This window comes from Grammomys surdaster, unplaced genomic scaffold, assembly GCF_004785775.1.
Source record: "Grammomys surdaster isolate TR1022 unplaced genomic scaffold, NIH_TR_1.0 129, whole genome shotgun sequence".
Lineage (NCBI taxonomy): Eukaryota > Metazoa > Chordata > Mammalia > Rodentia > Muridae > Grammomys > Grammomys surdaster.
The window spans coordinates 4,900,265-4,921,789 of NW_021604587.1; the positions used below are offsets into that span (position 1 = coordinate 4,900,265).

At 45.7% G+C, this 21,525-nt stretch overlaps 1 protein-coding gene across 2 annotated transcripts in view; it reads right to left on the reverse strand.

Annotated features, from left to right (window-relative positions):
* Window positions 1-228: 228 nt before the first annotated feature.
* Window positions 229-21,525, reverse strand: part of Banf2 (barrier to autointegration factor 2) — a 41,223-nt gene continuing 19,926 nt past the window's right edge. Inside the window, exons 2-4 of one of the 2 annotated variants that reach the window (XM_028757170.1) lie at window positions 11,471-11,585; window positions 8,404-8,532; window positions 231-437 (exon numbers count right to left, since the gene is read on the reverse strand). In XM_028757170.1, the coding sequence (XP_028613003.1) occupies window positions 291-437; window positions 8,404-8,529 (273 nt within the window). In that variant the 5' untranslated portion in view covers window positions 8,530-8,532; window positions 11,471-11,585 and the 3' untranslated portion in view covers window positions 231-290. Of the gene's footprint in view, window positions 438-8,403; window positions 8,533-11,470; window positions 11,586-21,525 lie in introns of both variants that reach the window. The other variant, XM_028757179.1, reaches the window with a different exon arrangement.

Here is a 21,525-nt window from a genome sequence, read left to right on the forward strand (position 1 = left end):
AAAAAAAAAAAAAGTTGGAAAACAATCAAGAAAGACAACCAGGTTAACGTTTGGTGTTAATCATCAACCCTTCCCCAACATCTGTATACATCAGGCACATACACATATGTGTGGGTACGTCAAATTCGTGAACATGCAAACACACATATATAGATCCATATACACACGCACACACATACACACACACACACACACACACACAGAGGACATAGAGACACAAGTAACGACTTGGAGGTTGTGTGTAGTAGCATGGGAATCCTTTATCGGGTAGTGTCGCTGGGCCAGGGTATCTACAGGAAACAGGCACACCACTCCTTCAGGCAGGTGGAGCTCTGGCGGGCCTCACACTCGGTAGCACCACAACAGCAGATGATCCACCTCTGGAACTCTGCTTCGTTCTTGTGCATCAAAAGAAACTGTCCCAGCAGGACATAGGCCTGGGAAGAGGGGCAGGAGGGAGGAAGACAGAGGGTTATCAGAATCCCACTCAGAAGTGCCTGGCCCTCCCCCTATCCATACTCAGGTAACAATCAAAGGTTAGGGTGTGAGTCAGACAGGAGGGAGACTGCCAGTTCTTCACAAGGCCCTGGGGAAAGGTGAAATCAAGTTAATCACAGGACTTTCTCAGAGGCCAGTTCCTCTGGTCTAGGGACTGTCATCCTGCAGTGACAAGTAGGCCTTGTCCTCAAACCTGAAGACATTTCCTGGGATCTTATGAAAGAAAACTTCCTGACTCAGTATCTCAAACTAGGATAGAGCCCAAGAATCTCCATTTCTGGTAGGCTTCCAGCGAGTGCTGGGAGGACAGGGAATGGGTGACTACCGTACTCTGAATTCCTTTTAGGTCTGTTATTTAATGTTTCCTTTTCTCTTCCCTTTGTTGTTGTTGTTGGTGGTCTATATATGTCCACACTGTGGACTAAACCCAGTGCCTTGCAAGTGCTAGGCAAGTACTCTACCACTGAGCTATCTCTGCAGTCCAAGTAGTTCCTTCTTCAAAATACACACAAAGCTAAGCTACAGTGTAGCTCCCTGGCCCACTGTACTCCCAACACTCCTAGCATGGTGGCTAGTTCTGCGTCATGGGGACTGTCCTATCCACTGCAGGATGTTAAAAAACATCTCTCTTCTATCTCCTGGATGCCAGGAGCACCTTCCCCAGTTTCCCAGAAAGAAGCAATCATGGGGATCTCGCCTGAGAAGCACTGCAGGTGTGGCTGGCAGGCAAAGGGCATGTTAGCATCCATTTGCCTTTGCAAACTACCTATGTGATCTCAGTCACTAAGCAGAAAAGAGAATTCAAAAACCCAAGGCCCAGCATTGCCCTGCCCTGTGCACCTGTACACGAGTGTGTTTTAAATGGGAAGGCAAGGGAAGACAAGAATGCCTCGGAGAGTCATGCCTGTGGGAACAGCACAGACGGCATAAATCATGCTAAACCTTGACCCTCTTTTTCCAGCCTCAAACTGGAGCTGCATTACTGCCCTGCCCCACCCCCACCCCAGTCCCCTTTCTGAATGAGCTTTTCAGCTTCTTGGACTGAACAGCAAGCTACCAATTTCCCTGTCTCTACAGTCTGTAGACAGCCAAGGTGGAGCCTCTAATTGTGTGAAAATAAATAATAAACAAATCTCCTCTAATAATTATATATAATCTCCTGGTCCTGTTTCTCTGGAAACTCCTGATAATAATATTCCCAAGGATGTTGGTGTACTAAAAAAAATGAGCAAAGTATAATGGCACGGATGTATGAAAACGTCACCACAGAAGCTGTTATTTTGTAGGCTAACTCTAACAATTAATTTACAAAAAAATTAGAGACTGGGGAGATGGCTCAATGAATAAGAACATTTTCTGTGCCAGCACAAGGACTTGAGTTCAAGTCCTCAGTACCCACATAAGGTCATGAATATACCTCTAATCCCAGCACTGTGTGGTCAGAGAATGCTGGAACTTGCCGGTCAACTGCCTAGCAACAGATTCAGTGAAGACTGTTTCAAGAAAGAGAGACAGGATGATAGAGCAAGGCACTAACACTGCACTCCAGCTGCTGTGTGTGCACTTATGTGCATACACACACACACACACACACACACACACACACACAAAATGTAAAACACATAGAAGGGTATATACATATATTAAGTGCACCCCGATTCTGGGTTCCATAGCAATTTTTCTGTTTTGAGTTCTTTGTCTGCTTATTGTCCACAGCTTTCACAACCCCAGCCTGTTATGATCAAGACAATAGGACCATAAATGGAGATACATGGCAGAGGTTAGAATTCAGGTCACAGTGTACATATGTCTCTGGGGCATGGTGCAGGGGCTCTCTAGCCTGGAATGGGGATCTGGTGTCCACCCACAACTTCAAGTTCTAGGCCCTTTCCAGGAAAACATGCTGTTGATTGTGTGTTGGCTTTCATTACAGAAAACAAAGCTCATATATATATACAAAATTAAATAAAAGCTTAATCCTAGTCACAAAAGGTGCTAAAGCATTAGTTTGTAGGTTTTATTTTATTTATTTGTTGTGGAGCTGGGATAAACCCAGGGCTTTATACATACTAAGCAAAGACTGCCACAGACCTATCACACACACACACACACACACCCCTACACCTCAGGGTTTATTTTTAGATATTGTCTAGTTGTTGAAAAGAGAAAGAAGCTATGTACTTGTAGTGATTTTAAAGTACAACCATATTAAAAAAAATAAAAACAAAACCCAGTCTAACATAATCTCATTCTTAATCAGTATTTTCCTATTTTCACTGGTGAATTTTGCTGAGATGGTTTTAAATCAGGATTTTAAGGCACTGGCATTTGCTGAATGAATGTACCCTGAGGCTGGTGTGACAGTTGTGGAGGAGCTCAGGTGAGCACAGCAGGGCACACCTAGAGCTTCTCGGGAGAACAAACATCGATGAGTTTAGTAACAAGGTGCAGGGCTTGGGGATTTAGTGCAGTAGAGTTCTCCCCTAGCAAGCTCAAGGTCTGTGATTTGGTCCTCAGCACCAGGAGGAAAGCCTGACACATAGCAAGTGATGCTTTGAGCACGTTGCCAGACTACCCAATGCTGCAGACACCTGACATATACTCATCCAATCCATTTAGTCTCACAGGTGCCTTGCCCACCCCATTTTTTAGAGTTGAGATGGTATCCCAAACAAGAGACACTGGAGAGGTTGACACTCCCACCTCTGTCTACCCTGCTTGTCCATATTCTAGCCATCTGTAGTCTGGTCTGGAGGAGAAGGAACCCTCTGCCTGTTTCTGAGGCTGGTCATGGCATCAGCTGGTGTGGTAATCAGAGCCTCTGCAGCCCACAGGGCTAAGCAGCTAGGAAGCCCAGGAATGCGTGGCAGGTGGGACATAGGCAAGCTTTCCAGGAACGTGGCAGGGAGATAGGTCTCTGAGCCAAGTTGCAATCTGACCCTCTATGCTTCTGGGCTTTCCCTGGAGTCCCATGCTGGCATCTTCCAGAGCGAACAGAGATGGCCTTGCCATCTTCTTGCTTTACCCTCCAGGGCTTTACACCGCTCCCGGAAGAGAGGAGGAGCTCATGGCTCTCATCATGGCCCTCATCATCATGGCCCTCATCATGGCTCTCATCTCGGCCTCGTTCAATGCCGTTTTGGTTTCTTCACTAACTCCAGAAAATGAATCCCTAATCTGAAACCTTGAGGCAAGAAGGGTGGTACAGAAACACAGACATTGCAGGCAGGAGTTTCTATCCATCACCCTGGCCTGTGGCTATGCCAAAGCCTGAGACATACATTTCTTCCTGTAGTAACAGAGGGTGGCTCAAGGACAGACTTGTCCCAACTCCAAGTCCACACAGGGAAACTCTGCCAGGGTCCCCCCAAGTTGAGTGAACTGGTCTCTCATGACTAGTCTCTTTGTTAAATTGCAGCAATTTGGATCTGCAGCAGAGGTGGACCCATGTAGTTGCCTGGGGCTCTGCACACAGAGCATCCATGGGCTCCTTTTAATGCTCTGCTGCCACCGTCTTAGTACTTAATACACTTACACTTGACCCTAGCCAAAAGGCTGGGACGTGATATGCTATGACATAGTTAAACAAAATGTCATTCCGCACTGGGCTCTGAAAACTAGGTAGCTGGCCCTAGTCTGCACTCATTAAAATGTTAAACTTTCATCATGGCACCAGGCCTTGTCAGACAGAGAGGAGGTGTCGTGGCTTCTCTTATTATCAAGCTTCCAGCACTTTCCCTTGCCTTCGATTAGCAGCCCCCAAGCCCCAGTACAGAGGGCACCCCCATTGTTGTAAGAGACTGCTGTGATTATATGACTTTTCTGGTTTCCTCTCAGCAAGCATACATGCTGCGGTCTCTGGAAGAGATGTCCAGTGGCAACCCAGTGTTTCACAGTCACTCCAGGCTTAAAGTCCTCAGTGTGGTGCTCATCCCACAGTAGGCTGTGGTCCACCTCTTTTCTCTGTGCTTCTAGGACATGCTCACATTGTTACATTATTTATTTAAAACCATCAGCTTTCACTCGTGTTTATCATTGCCTTATATTTATCTCACAACACTACCAGAGTAACCTCCAAGCTCCAGTGTCTGGTTTCTTGTAGGATTCATAGGTCAGATGGTGGGGTCCAGTGCCAGCAGAGAGGACAGGAGAACCTGGGTTTCTGAGTGGATCAGCATTGAGAACCTGGGGACATGAAGAAGGCAACATTTGACAGCCCTGGGGTCTCCTGGTCCTAAGCTCAGCCTTTCTTCAGATTACAGCAAAGTGAATTCCAGAGGAGATTGGCCATTTTCAGGATCCCAGGCTGGAAGAGGGAGATCTACAGATGCTCCTGGCTTACAGTCTGGCTTTCTGTGTGGGTGGCAGTGGGTAGGGAGACAGAGCTCCAGTCCAGTTGTGGTGAGCCTGGCACCATGCACATGGTGACTTTTCCACTCATATCATCCCTTTCTACCTAGCCGCTCTCCTACCACTGGTAAATCTTGACCAGTGCTGCCCTGGAGAAACGGTCAATGAACCAGCCCATGTTAAATGACATAAGTCATTTTTATCTTCTAGAGGCCACAGCAGAGATAAGGGAGAAGAAAAAAAGATGAAAGGCATTCCAATAACATACTTCATTTTCTCTCATATTTTCAAAATATTATTTCAGTATGTAATCAATAAAAATGTTACGAGATGTCTCACATTCTTTTTTAGGGGAAGGCTTTAACATTAAAGGGCATGCTTGATATTTTTAGCCCATGTTCATGCAGACCAGGGCTTAGCAGGCACAGGGCCAGTAGTTACCGTTTTGCATTTTGGACCTCAGGCCAAAGCTGGTTGTCCCAGTGAACAGCAGGTGCAGAGGAACCAGAAAGACCAGTCACATTTTTTGGCTTCTGAGATCCTGAAAAGGCTCAGGTGAGTCAATAGTTAATGTTTTCTTCTTTAAAAAGAAAAGTGTGTTTGTGTGCATGTCTATGTGTGTGTGTGTGTGTATGTGTGTGTGTGTGTGTATGAGAGAGACAGAGAGACAGAGAGAAAAGGTGTACCTGGGAACCTATGTGCCATAGCACACATGTGTAGAAGCCAAAGGTCAAAGTCAGGAGTCTCCTGTTTCTGCCTCCTAGCTGCTGTCGGAATGCTGGGGTTATAGACAAGCTACCATGTCAGGCTTTATGTCGCAAGTTCAGAGGATTCTCCTAAGACATGGCAAACGTTTTTACCCCGTCAGTGCTTACCAGCCCACATTGGTTTGTTTTGTTTTGTTTTTTGAAGTCAGGTCTCATTGTGTTGAATCTATAAGCTGAAACAACTCTCCTGTATCAACCACCCTGGTCACTGAGACTACAGACACACACTCCTGCACCCTATGAATCAATAGTTTTAAAAATCATGGTTTTAACCATGAGAAATAGACCAGCTCATGGTGTCTTCAAGGCTCTGGGGAAGTGCGGAAGGACACACACAGCCCTCTTCTTTACGCCAGCCATCTGCTAAAGAGATGAAAGCTCTGTATCAGGGCAGGGGAGAAGGCCCTAGAACAGTGGATCTCAACCTGTGGGGTCACGACCCATCAAAGACCAATTAGAAACACAGATCTTTATATTATGACTTATAACAGGAGCAAAATTACAGCTATAAAGTAGCAACAAAAATAATGTCATGGTGGGAGAGTCACCACAACATGAGGAACTGTATTAAAGGGTCACAGCATTAGGAAGGTTGAGAACCACTGAATTAGAAGTACTAGTAAGTAGGAAGATGTCTGTGCTGTTCACACTGAATCCCTAGAGAGCTGAGAGAGAGTTGGGGGCCCCCTCGCAGACCAGTGACTCCTTGTTCCCTGTGTGTTCAGCAGTCTGGTGGCTAGGGAGAAAGCTGGTGGCTGAGTGAAGAGCCCAGGCTAGCAGGTGCGAGGGCAGCCATGGAGCCACATCCCATGGGGCATTTAGCAAGGGTGCAAAAGGCACTGAGAGAGCCAGTGCCCCTGGGGAAATGCCAAGAATGTTTCATGAGCAAGTGTGGGCCTAAGGCAATGTTTGTCAGGGCAAAAATGAGAACTCAGCCTGGGGAGAGAAGAGGAAGAAAATGACAGTCACATTTCAACAGAGGATGGATAAGGCCCTGAAAGATACCTCTCCTGTGGGTCCCCTGTAGGCAGAGAATGAATACCCCATGAACCGTGTTTTCGTTGGCTAGCTCTGTGAAGTTGTTTTCAGAGAGATTAACCGAATGCAGGATGACCCACACTGAATGTAGGTGGCACCATCCTACGGATGAAGGCTCAGATTGCACAAGTGAGCAAAGGAGGAAGCCAGATGAGCAGTGGCAGTCTCCTTTCCGGCTTCCTGGCAACGCCATGAACCATGCCATCCCCACCATAGGACTGTAGGACTTTACACTGCGAGCCAAAACAAACCTTGCCTTCCCTACGTTGCTTTGTGTTAGGTATTTGTTCATGACCAGGAGAAAAATAACTAATGTGGTGAAGAAGGAGGAGGGAGAGGAGGAAGAAGAAAGAGAGAGAGAGAGAGAGAGAGAGAGAGAGAGAGAGAGAGAGAGAGGAAGGAAGGAAGGAAAAAAGGAAGGAAGGAAAGAAGAAAGAAAAATGAAAGAAAGAGAATGATCATCTCTTTAAAGAAAAGGATATTTAATTGTAAAATTCTCCCTTAGTCAGACTTGCCTCCTTCACTAACTCCTTGGGATTGGTCCTTTCCCTTTATCTGGGAGGAAAGTAGGAATCAAGTCCCCTCAGCCACGTAGCTCCACTCTCCTGACAAGACCACCAAGTGAATACTCACTTGGGGTGAGATTCACAAGATGTAATAACAGGTACAGTGCAGCACATCAGTCAGAAAACATGGCCCAGATGTTAGATTGGGGCACAAAACAAATACAGTCACACACACACACACACACACACAAACACCACCACCACCAGCAGCAGCAGCTCCTGGCGTCTAAATGTTTTCCTTATGTTACTAGGAGATAACTTGGACATTAAGGCCATTGCCCTTGGAAGGAAACAAAATTGTTCACATGGGACCCTGATTAGTTTTAAGGAGAACAATTTGTCAAAAATGGGCATGAATGGGGCTTTGGGGGTTGGGGGATGGAGAGTGTGGCAGAGCATATGCTTAGCAAGTATAACTCCCTGAGTTTAATCCACACACCAGAACAAATGTGTAAACAAAACGCAGACTGGTCCTTTATCCTCTGGCTTTCTGTTTCACACTGTGATCTCCTCATCCCAGCTCCTGCCCATGGCACCATCCTGCCATGCTTTGATGTGGTTGGGAGGGTCCTTACCAGAGGCTAAACACAGAATGTCATCCTATATTGGACTTTCAATCTCTAGAATTATGAGCTAAGTAGAAATCCTTTCCTTATAGAGTCCCTAGATTGAGTATTTTGTTACAGCAACGGACACTAGACATTCCAATTCCACTGGCTATCCCTAAGGCCATTCTTGGGTTGGGAATGCATCTTAGGGATAACTCTGATCTCCTCACCAGGGTGGAGCTCCCAGGTTGCTGGCTCTCAACATGCCATTGTTATGCTGGTGCCCTGACAGACAGAGGTGGGGAGTGCACACAAGCCATCCCTCCTGACAGTTCTGTCTCAGACTTCAGTAGCAGACCTGGCTCTATCAAGTCCTGAGTGTTTGAACACTGACCTTTTCCTGCTAGTCTCAACTGCTCTGCACAGACACAATTCTATTTGCCCATCATCTACAAGCCTTGGATTCCCCTAAGCATGTGGGGTCAGCACCAGCGAAGTCCGTGGCACCTGGCCAAGTGACAGCTTTTATCTCTGATGGCCGGTCACTAGGACACATAGCAGGGGCTGCCATCTGGCAGGATGAGAGGAAGACAGGTTAGAAAGAGGAGTCAAAGAAGAAGAAGAAAAAAAACGCACCTTGTTGAAACCTTTGGTGACCAAATTGATGGCAAGCTCACGGCTGATGCCATCCACCCAGGCCACATCCTTTTCCCCAATGGGTTCAGAGAGGAAGGCTCTCAGCCTGGGAGACATGTTGTCCATCTCCTGCAACAGACATGGGTGGAGAAAGGGTTAGCCAATGTCTAATTGCTCATACTACAGTGGACATTGAGGAGGTCTCTCAGTCCAGGAATGGAGGGCAACAGATGGGCAGACTGGAGTCTGTCATTCGGCATATACTGGGGACTCTGAAATGCCAGGTGTACTGTCCTATGCTGCAGGCCTTTATACTTCCATTTCTACCTGGATGGAGAAAATGCATGTGAAAGACTGTGGATGAGTTAGATCAATTCAACCCCACGACAGCGGAAGGTGAGCTTGATGCTAAGAGTCTCAAGCTCCCTTCTGATTCTTTTACCCAACACACTTAAAGAGACAGCTGATGGGCTGATGAGATGGCTTAGTGGGTAAAGGCACTGGCCATAAGCCTGACACCCTGAGTTTAATCCTCTAAACTAGTGCTTCTCAGCCTTCCTAATGCAGTGACCCTTTGATACAGTTCCTCAAGTTGTGGTGACCGCCAAGCATACAATTATTCTGTTGCCACTTCTTAACTGTAAGTTTGCTACTGTTACGAATATAACATAAATATTTGATAAGCAAGATATCTGATATGTGACCCTTGTGAGGGTCACAACCCAAGGTTAAGAACTACTGCTCTAAACCTATATGTGATGGTTACGTTTTAAATGTCAACTTGCCACAATCTAGAATCACCAGGGAAGAGAGCCTGAGTGAGAACTTGCCTAATCAGATTAGCAGATTGGCATGTATGTCTGTGGGAGACTGTATTGTTAATTGATGTAGGAGGACCTGGCCCACTGTGGGCAGCACTGTTCCCTAGGCAAAGTTTGCTGAACTATATAAAACAGAAGCTGAGCAGGCAGGTAGCTTCTGTACATTCTTTCCTCTCTGCTCTGCTCTTGACTGTGGATGAAGTGTGACTAGCTGCTTGGGTCCCCTCAATGATGGTTAGCTGGAATTGTAAACTGAAATAAATCCTTTCCTCTCCACCTTGCTCGTTTGTCATGGCAACAGAAATGAAACTAGGATATCATGTGAAGGCAGGGGTAGAGAATGGACTCCACAGAGTGGTCCTCCAACCTCCATATGCACACTATGGAGTGTGCATGTGCACATACACACACACACACACACACACACATACACACACACCATCACAATAATGATAAACATAAAGGTTTAAAAGAAAATGTCGTAAGGAAACACTTTAAAAAAAAAACAGCTTTCTTTGCCTAACCTCTCTTAATCACCTGTCAGTGATTTTTATTTTTTATCATACTTGTATTTTAGCTTGTATCAAACTCTGTGATGGGTGGCAGATAGATAAGGCATCATAAAGCGACAAAGTCCAGACTGAGGTTGGTCATGGTACAATCGAGGCGCTTCTTCATCAAGCCTGCCAGTAGTAGTTCATACTCTGAACCTCTCAACACAGGGGACAGACGCGAGTGGCACTCAGCAGTAAGACACTTGTCTAATGGTCACAAAGTCCTGGAATGGATCCCCAGAAGCTAAAACAAACAAACGAAATCATCCCCCCCAAACAAACAAACTCCTCAAGCTCTGGACTCTGTCATAGTTTGAATCTGAAAAGTGCCCCGCCAGCTCCTATTTTGAACACTTGGTCCCCAGCTTGGGGGACGGGGTACTATTTGGAAGGCCAGGAAGCCTTTAGGAGGAAGGGCTTTGGCTAAGAAGAAACTAGGCCACAGAGGGCAGGGGCCTTTAGAGGTTATACCCACACTGCCTCTGGCCGGCATTCTCTGCTTCCCAGTCTGCAACAACGTGAGGAATCCCTGCTGCGCGCCCCTCCACCATGGGCTACTCCCATCATGCCTTTCGCGCTTCGATGGATTTCCGAAACCATATTTTGACACACTCGCTCAAGAAAAAAAAGAGAGTTATCTATACCCTGGCTTCCTTCTTGTCTAGCTTTATTCCGCCCATGCCTCTAGATTTTGAAAAGGGCTGTTTGTATTCCGGTTCAGGCTTTCCGCGTCCGTGTCTCACATGCCAATCTTCTCTGGAAACATCCCACGAACACCGGTTCTAGATACTTCCTAATCTAGTCATATTAACACAAATGGCAGAGCACCTCTCCTAGCATTTACAAGGCCCTGGGTAGATGCTGGCCATTAGGGAGTTTGGGGAATATGCATTGCCTCGTAGCATCGGCTCTATCGGTGTAAGGTCTGTGTCCCAGCATAGCCAGGTTTTGTTTTTCCCCTGAGCAAAGATCACCATCTTTCTAGCTGCTCTGACTTGATCATGTCGTCACAACCAGCCCCACATCTGAGGCTTGTTCACTACCGCAGCATCCTTTTCTTGATAGCAATCTCTGTTTCAGTTTGTGATTCGAGAGAGAGAAAATCCACCTTTAAATGGCTCACACAAGATTTAATTAACATAGGATATCAGAAAATTCAAATGTGGTCAGACAGGTCTGGATCAAGATAGCTCTCTTGATTCAGCCTTCCTTTGTTGTCAGCTCAATTCTTAGCCTAAGTTCTTCTCAGAAAGAATCTGGTTGCCCCAGGGCCTGCTATGGTCTTTGCAAACAGCACTCCCTCTTCCGAGGGGAAACAGAGTTCTTTCTCCCTGAAAAGCTTCAACAAATGCTTTCTCTAATCCATATTATCATACCAAGGCCCTACAACAGAAGTTCTGGCCTGAATATATTCATGAGCTGCCTGGATGGGGGTGCTGGCTCAAAACCCTCGGATGTTTACTGTGTTACTGGGGATAATTATCCAGTATCATAATAGGAGAACAGAGAGCATCTACTGCATAAATGCCCAGTAGATCATGAGGAATCAAGGGCTTCGAGTGCCTCCTCAGGGCCTTTTCTCTCCCGACTGCAGCCCATCCCTGGTGCTTAGGGTACCACGCTGACACATGGTAAGACACTGAACAACATAAATGTGCAATCAGATGCATCCAGTGCACCCATTCTCCTGACCGTTCTTCGAAGCAGATCTCCTATTGTTCGTCTTCTTATCTTCTCGCTCGTCTTGGGACGCCTTGGAGAAAAGATGGATCTGAAAACTGGTTTTGGAGGGCCTTGTCAGCAGACCCTGGGAAGGAGAGAAGACAGGAGAGGCTGTGGAAGGTCCACTGACACTGCTGCTCAGATCTGCAGATGCTCTAACCATGATATGGAGGGCCCTAACTCTTTTCTTCTGTGTATTGTCCCCCCAATACAAAAGACTGCCCAGGGCCAGCATTAGCAGATGAATGCTGCAGCACCCATGATCCTCTGAGGTGATGATTGGATTTTTTTGTGATCTGCTGCAGCCCAGGCCAGGCTCTCCAATTTTGAGTAAGGAATAGCCTGGAAGTTCCATGAGCCATGCTAACTTTGCCAGGGAAAATTCCACCCCGTATCCACCTTAGCCATCTGTTAAGATAAACCTCCCCCCACTCTCCCTAAGAACAAATGGAAACTACAGTAATGTTATCAGTGCACCGGCCCCATCAAAGAAGGGAACAATTGGCATGCTTGTTTTTCCCACAGCTGAACCCACTCAGCGCCTTGAAATACCTGCAAACACATCCAAGAAGGCAGGAGCATTCCCCCCAACCCCCAAGGCCCTCAGGAGGGATCACAAGGAAAGGATGACTTCAGTGGATCTCTGTAAGGGGTGAAATGGCTCCAGGAGAGGAATTCTTGGTGGTCAAAATGGGAGTCCAGTGTGTGTGTGTGTGGGGGGGGTGAGTGTGTGTGTGTGTGGGGGGTGTGGCTGTGTGTGCTACTGACATCTAATGTGTGAGTCCAGAGACACTAGTAAACTTGGTCAGGACACTCCGCACAATCTAGAATTCTGTGGGACAGTGGTGAAAACACCGGTAAATGAAGAACGAACGACTGGTGAGAGGTAGGCTTGGGTAGACTTTGTGAGGAATGGCAGGAGGGCTTTGAGGGGTGCTAGGAAAGCAAGAGCTGTCCTAGGAAAGAGATTCCAACAGCTAGGGGGCTCTTCAGAGTCTTTAGGGTACTCCTAGTAAACACTCTGATGGGCACTTTTCCTTATAAGCATGAGGCCCAGCCTTTAGGGAAGAGAAGAGAATTGTGTGTGTGTGCGCGCACACACATACACAATAGAGAGAGAGAGAGAGAGAGAGAGAGAGAGAGAGAGAGAGAGAGAGAATTACATTACAGGTTCATTCTAAAGACATCCCCCTAAACACGCACACACACACACTATGAGTGAAGAAGATTCTCGTTTTACATGATGCAGAAGAGAGTCTAAAGGAAAGTAAAGATAAGTGGTAAGTGGGTGGGACCATGCTAAAAGGAGATGCTGCTGTTCTGCTACAAAGTATCTACTGGAAGCTCTTAAGGACTTGAGACGCTGAAGAAAGGCAATTCAGCCGATTTTCTGAAGCTGTGTTGGACTGGGAGAATAGTTTTTGACATTGTCTATATTATTTTAATGATCATTGTGTTATTACCAGATGACAACAAATGCTGTGAGATTGATCTATTATTACAGCGGTTCTCAACCTGTGTGTGTGTGTGTGTGGGGATGAGTGTGCGGGTGTGGGTGTTGGGTGTGTGTGTGTGTGGTGGGGTGCTACTGACATCTAATATGTGAGCTCAGAGACACTAGTAAACTTGCCCAGGACAGTTCCCACAGTCTAGAATTTGGCAAACCTCTATCTCCAAAAATATTTACATTCAATCCATAACAGTAGCAAAATTATAGTCATGAAGTAGCAGTGAAAATGATTTTATGGTTAGGGTCCTGTATTAAAGAGTCACAGCATTAAGAAGGTTGAGAACTTCTGTGTTATTGCTAATAATGATAAATTGTTTGGTCCTAACCCACTACACACAGCTCATGGGAGTGTAATCAATACAGCCACTATGAAAGTTTCTCAAAAAATAAAAATAGAACTACCACAAAACCCAAATATACCTATCTCGCCTGGACATACACCTGAAGGAGTCTAAGTCAGCATGCTACAGAGACACCTGCACACCCATGCTCACTCTGGCATTATCCCCAACAGCCACAGCTAAGATGCCCATCAACAGATGAATACATACAGAAAACGTGGTGTGTACACGCAACGGAGCTCTATTCCTTTATTCAGCCATTATGTTGTTTGCTGTAGGAGAACAGACACAACTGGGGATCATCCTGTTAAGCAAAATAAGCCAGACGCAGAAAAATACTGAGTGCATTCTCTCGTGTGTCGAATCAGATTTAAAAAAACAAAACAACGACAACAACAAAAAGACAGAGGGGTGACTGTTTGAGAAAAAAAAGAAGTAGCAACCAGAGGGTAGAGGGAATAAGGAGGTGTTGGGGGAGAATTGATGAAAGTACGTTGTATAACGTGCATGAAAATGTCATAATGAAATAATGCTTTGTACATATAAAAACACATTTACTTTTAAAAATGGAATTATTCAGCCCTAAATGTCAACAGTGGTAAAGTTAGAGTCCCGGGCTATAAGTAATAGGAAATCCCGATTTGAACACTCTTAAATAGTAGATTCACTCCCAACCTCACATAACCAGAACCGCTTCTAACGACATGGATCTGGGACTTTGTCAGTGGTATCTCCATAGTCTTAAAAGGCCCTGGCTATTTGTCTCTCAGGTTCCAAAATGCTGACAGAATTTTCTCTGATCCTTCTCAGTGTGAACATGCCCAAAGGAAGGGGATTCCATTTCTCCTTGGGTGTCCCTAGAGGGACAACCCTTTAGTTTTAAGATCTAGAATCAGACGACACAGCCACCCACCTACCTGTCACTGGCCAGGAGAGAGATCAGCACAGGATGGTGAGCTCAGCCTTCCTGAAGCTCAGCCAGTGACAGCTTCCTGACAGGAAGGACAAAGAGAAGAGCAGAAGTTGGAAAGTCAAATGAGAGCATCCTCTCATAGTCCAGCACAGTCTGGCTCCTTTCAAAGCATGTGCAGAGACTACCTGGAGGCTTGTTGAAAACATCGTGTCCTGACTCCACAGGCCTGGGATGGACCTGTGATTCTGTGGTTTTGACAGTCTCCACAGAGAGGGCAGGAAGGCTGGCCAACAGGTCAGACATTGAGCAAACCACCACACGATATCATGTATTCCTTTTATGTTATTATATAAAACTTGGCATTTGGGCCTGGTGAAATGGTTCAGAGGGGGTAAAGATACTTGCCACTAAGCCTGATGGCCTGAGTCCCTTCTACATAGCAGGAGGAAAGAACTGCCTTCTGTGACGTCTTCTTTGGCCTCCACATGTGCTTTTGTGACATGTATGCCTCAATCTCAATGTAATAAACAGTGTTTTTAAACTTGTCATTTAACCCTTTTAATGTGTGTAGTTTGGAAATGCTGAGTGTTTTTACACTGGTGTGCAAGCCATTCTGGGCCTCTTCTACAAAAAGAGCCCCCATACCCATGAACAATGACTCCCTCATACTCTTCCCTTAGACCACTGGCCTTCAATTATTTACTTTCTGTTCCCATGGATTGGCTGATCTAGATACCTTATATACATGGAATTTCCCAGCATCCTTTTGTGAAATTTTACTTAGCATTGTGTCTTCAGGGTTCACCTATACTGTGGCTTGTACTAGCATGGTCCTCTTCTTTAAGGATAATAATTCAGTCACATGCAACAGACCACACTTTCCCTCGTCTTCATCTCTTAGATGCTTTGCTCACTCACGACCTCTGGCCTCTGTGAGAATGGCTGGCGTGAATATGGGAGCATAGGTGTGTCCCTGAAGTCCTGATTCTAACTCTTTAAGAGTACAGATCCAGAAGCAGAAATGCTGTGTGATATGGTAACCCTATTTCTGTTTCTTTAGCAATCATCTTAGCTTTGTATTTGATTTAAACTCAACACTACATTTTGCTCATGTGAAGATGACGTTCGTTTGCCTTTCCAGCCAGGGAAGACCCTCCTATTACAGGGAGTTCTCTTGGTGGCTGCATTCTGGACCATAAAGGGCTGCTTGGGAAGGACACACTGGAAAAGAATGGCTTCAATTAATTTGGATTTTAGATGCTCAGTAAGTCACCTGCTTAAATAAAGAACAAAGGAGTCCATGGTCCCTCCTCCAGGGTTCAGTTTACTTATCTTGGGATTTGGATGAGCCTTCAAATCTTTCTAAACCATCTTAGTGGAAGCTAGGCATGGTGGCATGTTCCTTTAGTCCCAACACTCAGGAGGCATAGCCAGGTGATGTCTGTGGGTTTGGTCTACATAGAAAGATCCAGGACAGTCAGGACAACATACAAACGAACACCAAATAAACAGCACTTACCTCAACCAACCAACCAACCAACCAACCAACCAACCAACCAACCAATACCACCAGCACCAAACAACAATACAACCACTACCACCATCCCCTTATAGTGTACCCGAGATTTGAGAACCACTGCTTCCTTATTTTTCTCGGAAACTTCTGGGCTACTTTGCTAGACGGATGGGCTCCAGCTGAGTCGGATTTTGTGCTGGGACTGGCACGTCTGTGTTGCCATATGGCACGCTCAGCCCAGCTCTGCAGCAGTGTCATCTCAAGCTACTGGGCACATCAGATCCTCATTAGACACCAGTATGAAGACAATCATCCTTCCACTCCCCGTGGTTCTGAACTCAGAGAACTCCAGAGCAGGCAGGCCTTAGGGACCACCTGATCCCCACCCTCCTCTGAGATCTCTTTCTTTCGAAATTCAAAAATATTTATTTTAAAGGAAAATTTATCTAGGATGTATTTATGTAGCAGAATTACTCTACAAACTTGGGGATGAGGTGAGATGACTGGTACCAGGGAGCATCCATCTGGCCTCCTGTACTCTCCAAATCTATCTCTGATCTACCCTAAATGATTCCACCTATTGGGAAACGGGTCTGAAGAACTGAATCCATGTGCTGGAGACTATGCACCTGTTGAGTAGCCTGACTTTCTGTCTCTCAATGGAGTATCCCCCTTTGGGGACATGCCTGTAGTCCCTGGGCAGCTTCAATTGGGCACAAGATTGAGTACTTAGCCACAGATACCATCAGAGCAGCTGCAAATGTCTCGGTATAATCTTACCAGGGAATAACCTCCTATTACAGGATGTTCCCTCAGTGACTGGGTTCTAAACCACAAAGGATTGCTTGCTGAGGACTCACTGGCAAGGAATGACCTCAATCAAGTCTAGTTTTAGGCATTCACTCAGTCACCTGCTCAAACAAAGAATAAAGGAGTCACTGGGATTTAACTGCAATCCCCAAAGGACCTGCCTCCCCCTGGAAGCTCCAAGCCATTTAAAGGTCATTTTCAAAGGCTACATAATAATCTTAAACTATCACAAGCACACCCCTAGATAAATGAGGTGAGATGGAGGAACTTCAGGAATGTCATGCAAATGCCTTCTGGGGCTTGGGGTACAAGTTCCAGGTGAGACATGATAGTAGGCGTGTCTATCCATACCCATAGGGCCACATGTACTGAGGACAGTTCTCCTTGCAGCCCAGGACCAAACCTCAAACTTACTTACAGCTGTATGAACTTTTTTGGTTTTTTGTTTTGTTTTGTTTGCTTTTGGTGGGGATGAAGGGACTTGATTTTGTGGTTTTTGAGCATGAACTTTGTAAATGACAGCATGTATCACAAGGTCAAAAGGTTGGACCTTATGTAATAGGAATTCAAAATGGAACATCTCCCAGGAAGCACCAGAAGCTGAAAGTGAAATTTATGCTCTTTGAGGACTGTAAGAGATGACACAGAACTGACACTCATCAGAGGACAATTGTTTTCTTGAAGTGTGAATTGGAAAAGTACAGTATTTCAAAGTACTTTATATAACCTATGATTTTAAGTCCATGTAATTAAGTTATAAAATCAAGCAATGCACGTAAAATCATCTTGCCTGTGCCCCTAAAAGTTTATAAACCCAAATGGATAAAAATCATCCTTACGAGGACTTCCTTTTTGAAGAATAAAAGATTATCTTATTTTCATGTTTGTCATTGGCTCCTATGGTATTGCTCAGATCAAGGGACTGAGATAGTAAAACTTAAACTTCCAATTTGACATTGCAAGAAGGCAAGAGGACAAGAGGAGGAGTTACAAGGAATATTATGGGCTGTGGGTCCTGAAAACATCAGGAATGTTACCAGTAGCTAAGTGGCAGTGTGCTTGACCAAGAAGTATGTGGTCCTGGGTTCAGTTTCTCTGGAGTAAACAAAGAAAAAGAAAGAAAGAAAGGAAGGAAGGAAGGAAGGAAGGAAGGAAGGAAGGAAGGAAGGAAGGAAAAGTGGAAAAAAAAACTTCTATAAGTATCTTGTCCTGTTAAATACTATGGAGGGCTAGAGAGCTGGCTCAGTGGTTAGGAGTATTTGTTAGTCTTGCAGAGGACCTGGGTTCAATTTATAGCATCCACATGGCATCTGACAACTACATATACCTCCAATCTTGGGAGATCTGATACCCTCTTCTGACCTACCTCCACAAGCATCAGGCAGGAACGTGGTGCTCACACATGCAAAACACTCATATACATAAAACAACAAAATAAATCTCAATTTTTAAAAATGCTATGCATTGCCAAGACTGGGCCATCAGCATCTCACTATGATGAGAGAGAAGGGTTTAAGATCCCTCCCTGAAGAGCCACAGACAAGTCCATGGCTGCTGGGGAAGGGGGAGTCATAGTCCTCAGTAGTGTGGCCACTGGTATGTTGATGGCCTTCCTGAAGCAAACAATTCCCTCCCCCTCTGCCCCCCACCCCGTCCTCATGCAAGCAAAGCTAATAAAATGCAGTGTGTTGGGGGGAGAAGAAATGACAGGGAAACTGGGGGGGCATTGGTGGGAGGGGTAGAGTGGGGGAGTAAGAACGGTTGATGGGGAGGGTATGATCAAAGTGCTTTGCATGTATGCATGCAACTGTGAAAGAATAGTGCAAAAATACTGTGCAGAGTATATTTCTTATGGAACTTAGTGCCAGGAAAAAGTGTACCTTTCTCAGTAGATGTAGTCCACCTTCATGATCAAAAGAGTTCTCAAGTGCTCTGTGTGGGCCGTTAGTTAGGAGGAAATCTGATGACTGGACAACACAGGGAACCTAGATTTGTACCCTCACCCTGCTGTTCTGGTTGGTTCTTTTTGTTCAATGATTTCATTTTCCTACTTCCTTTTTTAGTTTAATATTTTAAATTTGTGCATTCAGAGTGCTCGTGCTCACTGCTCCTATCCACGCTCACCACTCCTTCCTTCCTTCCTTCTTCCCTTTTCCCCCTTTCTTGTTCCTTTCCTCCCCTCCCCATCATCTTTTTCTTGACACAACACCCTCCTTCTAAGTAGCTTGAGCTGTCGTCAAACTCTCCATGCTCCTTCCTTAGTCTCTGAGTGCTGGGGTCACAAGCATGCATCATCATGACCAGCTACACTCTTTATTGAATGTGGTGTTGCTGTGCAGTAGGTCCCAACGATTTGGGGCCTGATAGCTCAGGACTGTCCATCCCAGCTGCTTTGAAGGCTGAGCTAGGAGGATTACAAATTCAAGGCCCACTGAATAACTCAATGAGGCTTTTTATCTCGAAATAAAAAGCAAAGTAGGGCTGGGAATGTAGCTAAGTGATACGAGTCCTTGCTGAGCATACGGGAGGCCCTAAGTTTACTGTCCAGAGAAGAGGAGGGAAGGAGGGAGGGAGGGACGGACAGAGGGACGGAGAGACAGAGAGACAGAGACAGAAGATAGCTCAGAGTTGTGAAGAATAAGAACCCTCCTAAGGCAAGCACATTAGAGACATCATATCCAGCCTCTAGCACAGAATAGTGCGGGGCTTGTAGCCCCCAAGAAGGAAGTGTGGGAATGAGAGCTGCAGGTGTGACAGTGATGGCTACACTGTACTGATGCAGTTGACCTGGAGCGTGGGCACACTCCCACACCCCCTCCACTGGAGTCTGAGGGAAAGCTGTCAGCCAGTCACTACTTCCTGGAGCTCTAGACTCTCATCTCCACTTATCAAGCTATGGCTTCTTCCTTTGAACAGTCGGTCTCTCATGGCAAAAGGATGAAGGGAAGGGTGATGTTTTCATTTCATTTTGTTGCTGAGATAAAGCACTCTGACCTAGAGTCCTCTGGGGAGGAAAGGGTCCCTTTGGTTACCACCTCTGGGTCCCAGTACATTCTTGAAAGAAGTCTGGACAGAAACATAAGCAGGAACTTGAAGAAGAAAGTATAAAGGGATGCTTTCTGCTGGCTTTTGGCTAGCTTTCTTAGGCAGCCCAGGGCCATCTTGCTGCTCCCTCCACAGTGGGCTGGGACCTTTTAGTCAATTAAGCCAGGCAGTTCCATAGAGACACGTCCTCAGACCAACTAGATAAAGCCACTTACTCGGCTCCTTTCAGTTGCTCCTAGGCTATATCAAGTTGACAGATGAGGCTAGTGAGGACAGGTTATATACTATTTCCTGTATGCCGGTATCTGAATACGAGGTGTACAGAGTCTCAGAAGGCATGTCAAGAATGTTCCTATACAACAGAAGGAAGCACCCACTGCATTTTGTATAGTCAGCTCAAGGACTATGTCTACGGTACACACTGCTCACTGCAGTATCATGAAGCCACCAATAAAGACCCCACATGGCTAGGAAAGCAGTCCTGAGAGGAGGAAGGGATGGCTTCCCTAGTGCTCACTGGCATGCTGGATTCAGCCATGCCTGAAGGCATCCACCCCTGGAATTCTCAATTATCTTAGGAAAAATCAAAGTATTGTTCACTTTTGGGGGATGACATTAGTTATACAACAAAAGACTCTACATAATAGACCTCCAAAGTTCACTTACCAGCTCACTCAATTCATTCACTAGAGACCTGGAATTGGGCATTGGTCCCCTGGCCTAGGCCTTAGAAAACCTCCTTATCGATGATCGCTGATGTTCACCTTTCAAACAGAGGTCACACTTGCTGTCTTTACCTTTAGTTCCCTTTCCACAATGGAAAGCAAGATCCTTTCTTCCTCTACTACTCGTCTGCAGGCTCCCAAGTATTCCTTCTACCATAGATCTTTGTCTTGATGGGTCTGCCAGTGACGATCAAGTAAATCCAACCATCCCCAGGGGTTCAGTGAGCATCATCCATACTTAAAAACTTAATCTTTGAATTCGTAGGACAGGGCCTCCAGCTGAGGCTTCTCCACAGGCCCGTAGTAGGGACCCTTTGAAGCTAACATCACCAAAGGTAAGGAAGGGCACCCATCCTTGGGGCACTGGAAAGGGGATATACGAAAAGGCCATAAACTTCAGACTCCATTGCAAGGTATCTCTCTGCTTCTGAAGATGACTGCTAAGTCCTGCCAGAATGGCCGGGCTGGAGGGAGGAGTCCTGAGTTTGGCTCGAGCTCTGCCCATAGCCAGTTCACTAAGCATGAGCCAATCATCTGGGCTTCATCAAACCAGAATGCTCGGCGTATTGCAGCCCTGCACACTGGACCCTTGCCACACTGGGCCTCTGTTCATTTACAGTCTTCAGATGGCACAAAGCTCAAACAGGCTCTGTTCTACCAGTTTCCAATCCAAATTGCTCTGAAAACCAGTGATCTATTTCTTCTTTTTTTATTTTATTTTTTTGGCAAGGAGTACATGCTTAGGAGCCAAACCTGGCCTGAATGGACATGAGGCTATTTATAGCCCCTATTATCCCATTTGGTGTGAGTATTTATACATTTCATCAAGAGAATATTAATGGGTTTGTTTACAGGGTGCTGGGCCAGACTCCACTGGGAATGTCTGGGAGACACAGAACAGGCACCATATTATATTGCCTTCCTAATATTAAAAATGTCTGAATGCCTCAAAACTTCTACCCATTTCTTCAGTGGTGAATAAGGTTCTATGGATCTCCACCAAGAAAGTGTGCAGCCAAGACACCTGCAAAAGTTCCCGGAAAAAAAATTAATGGTTCTCGAAGCCTGCTTATGCCCCATCTCATCCATGGCTATAAATCTCTCTACACACTTTCAGAATCAGATTGTACAACTATGTACTAGATCAGGTCATTTTAGTCAACAA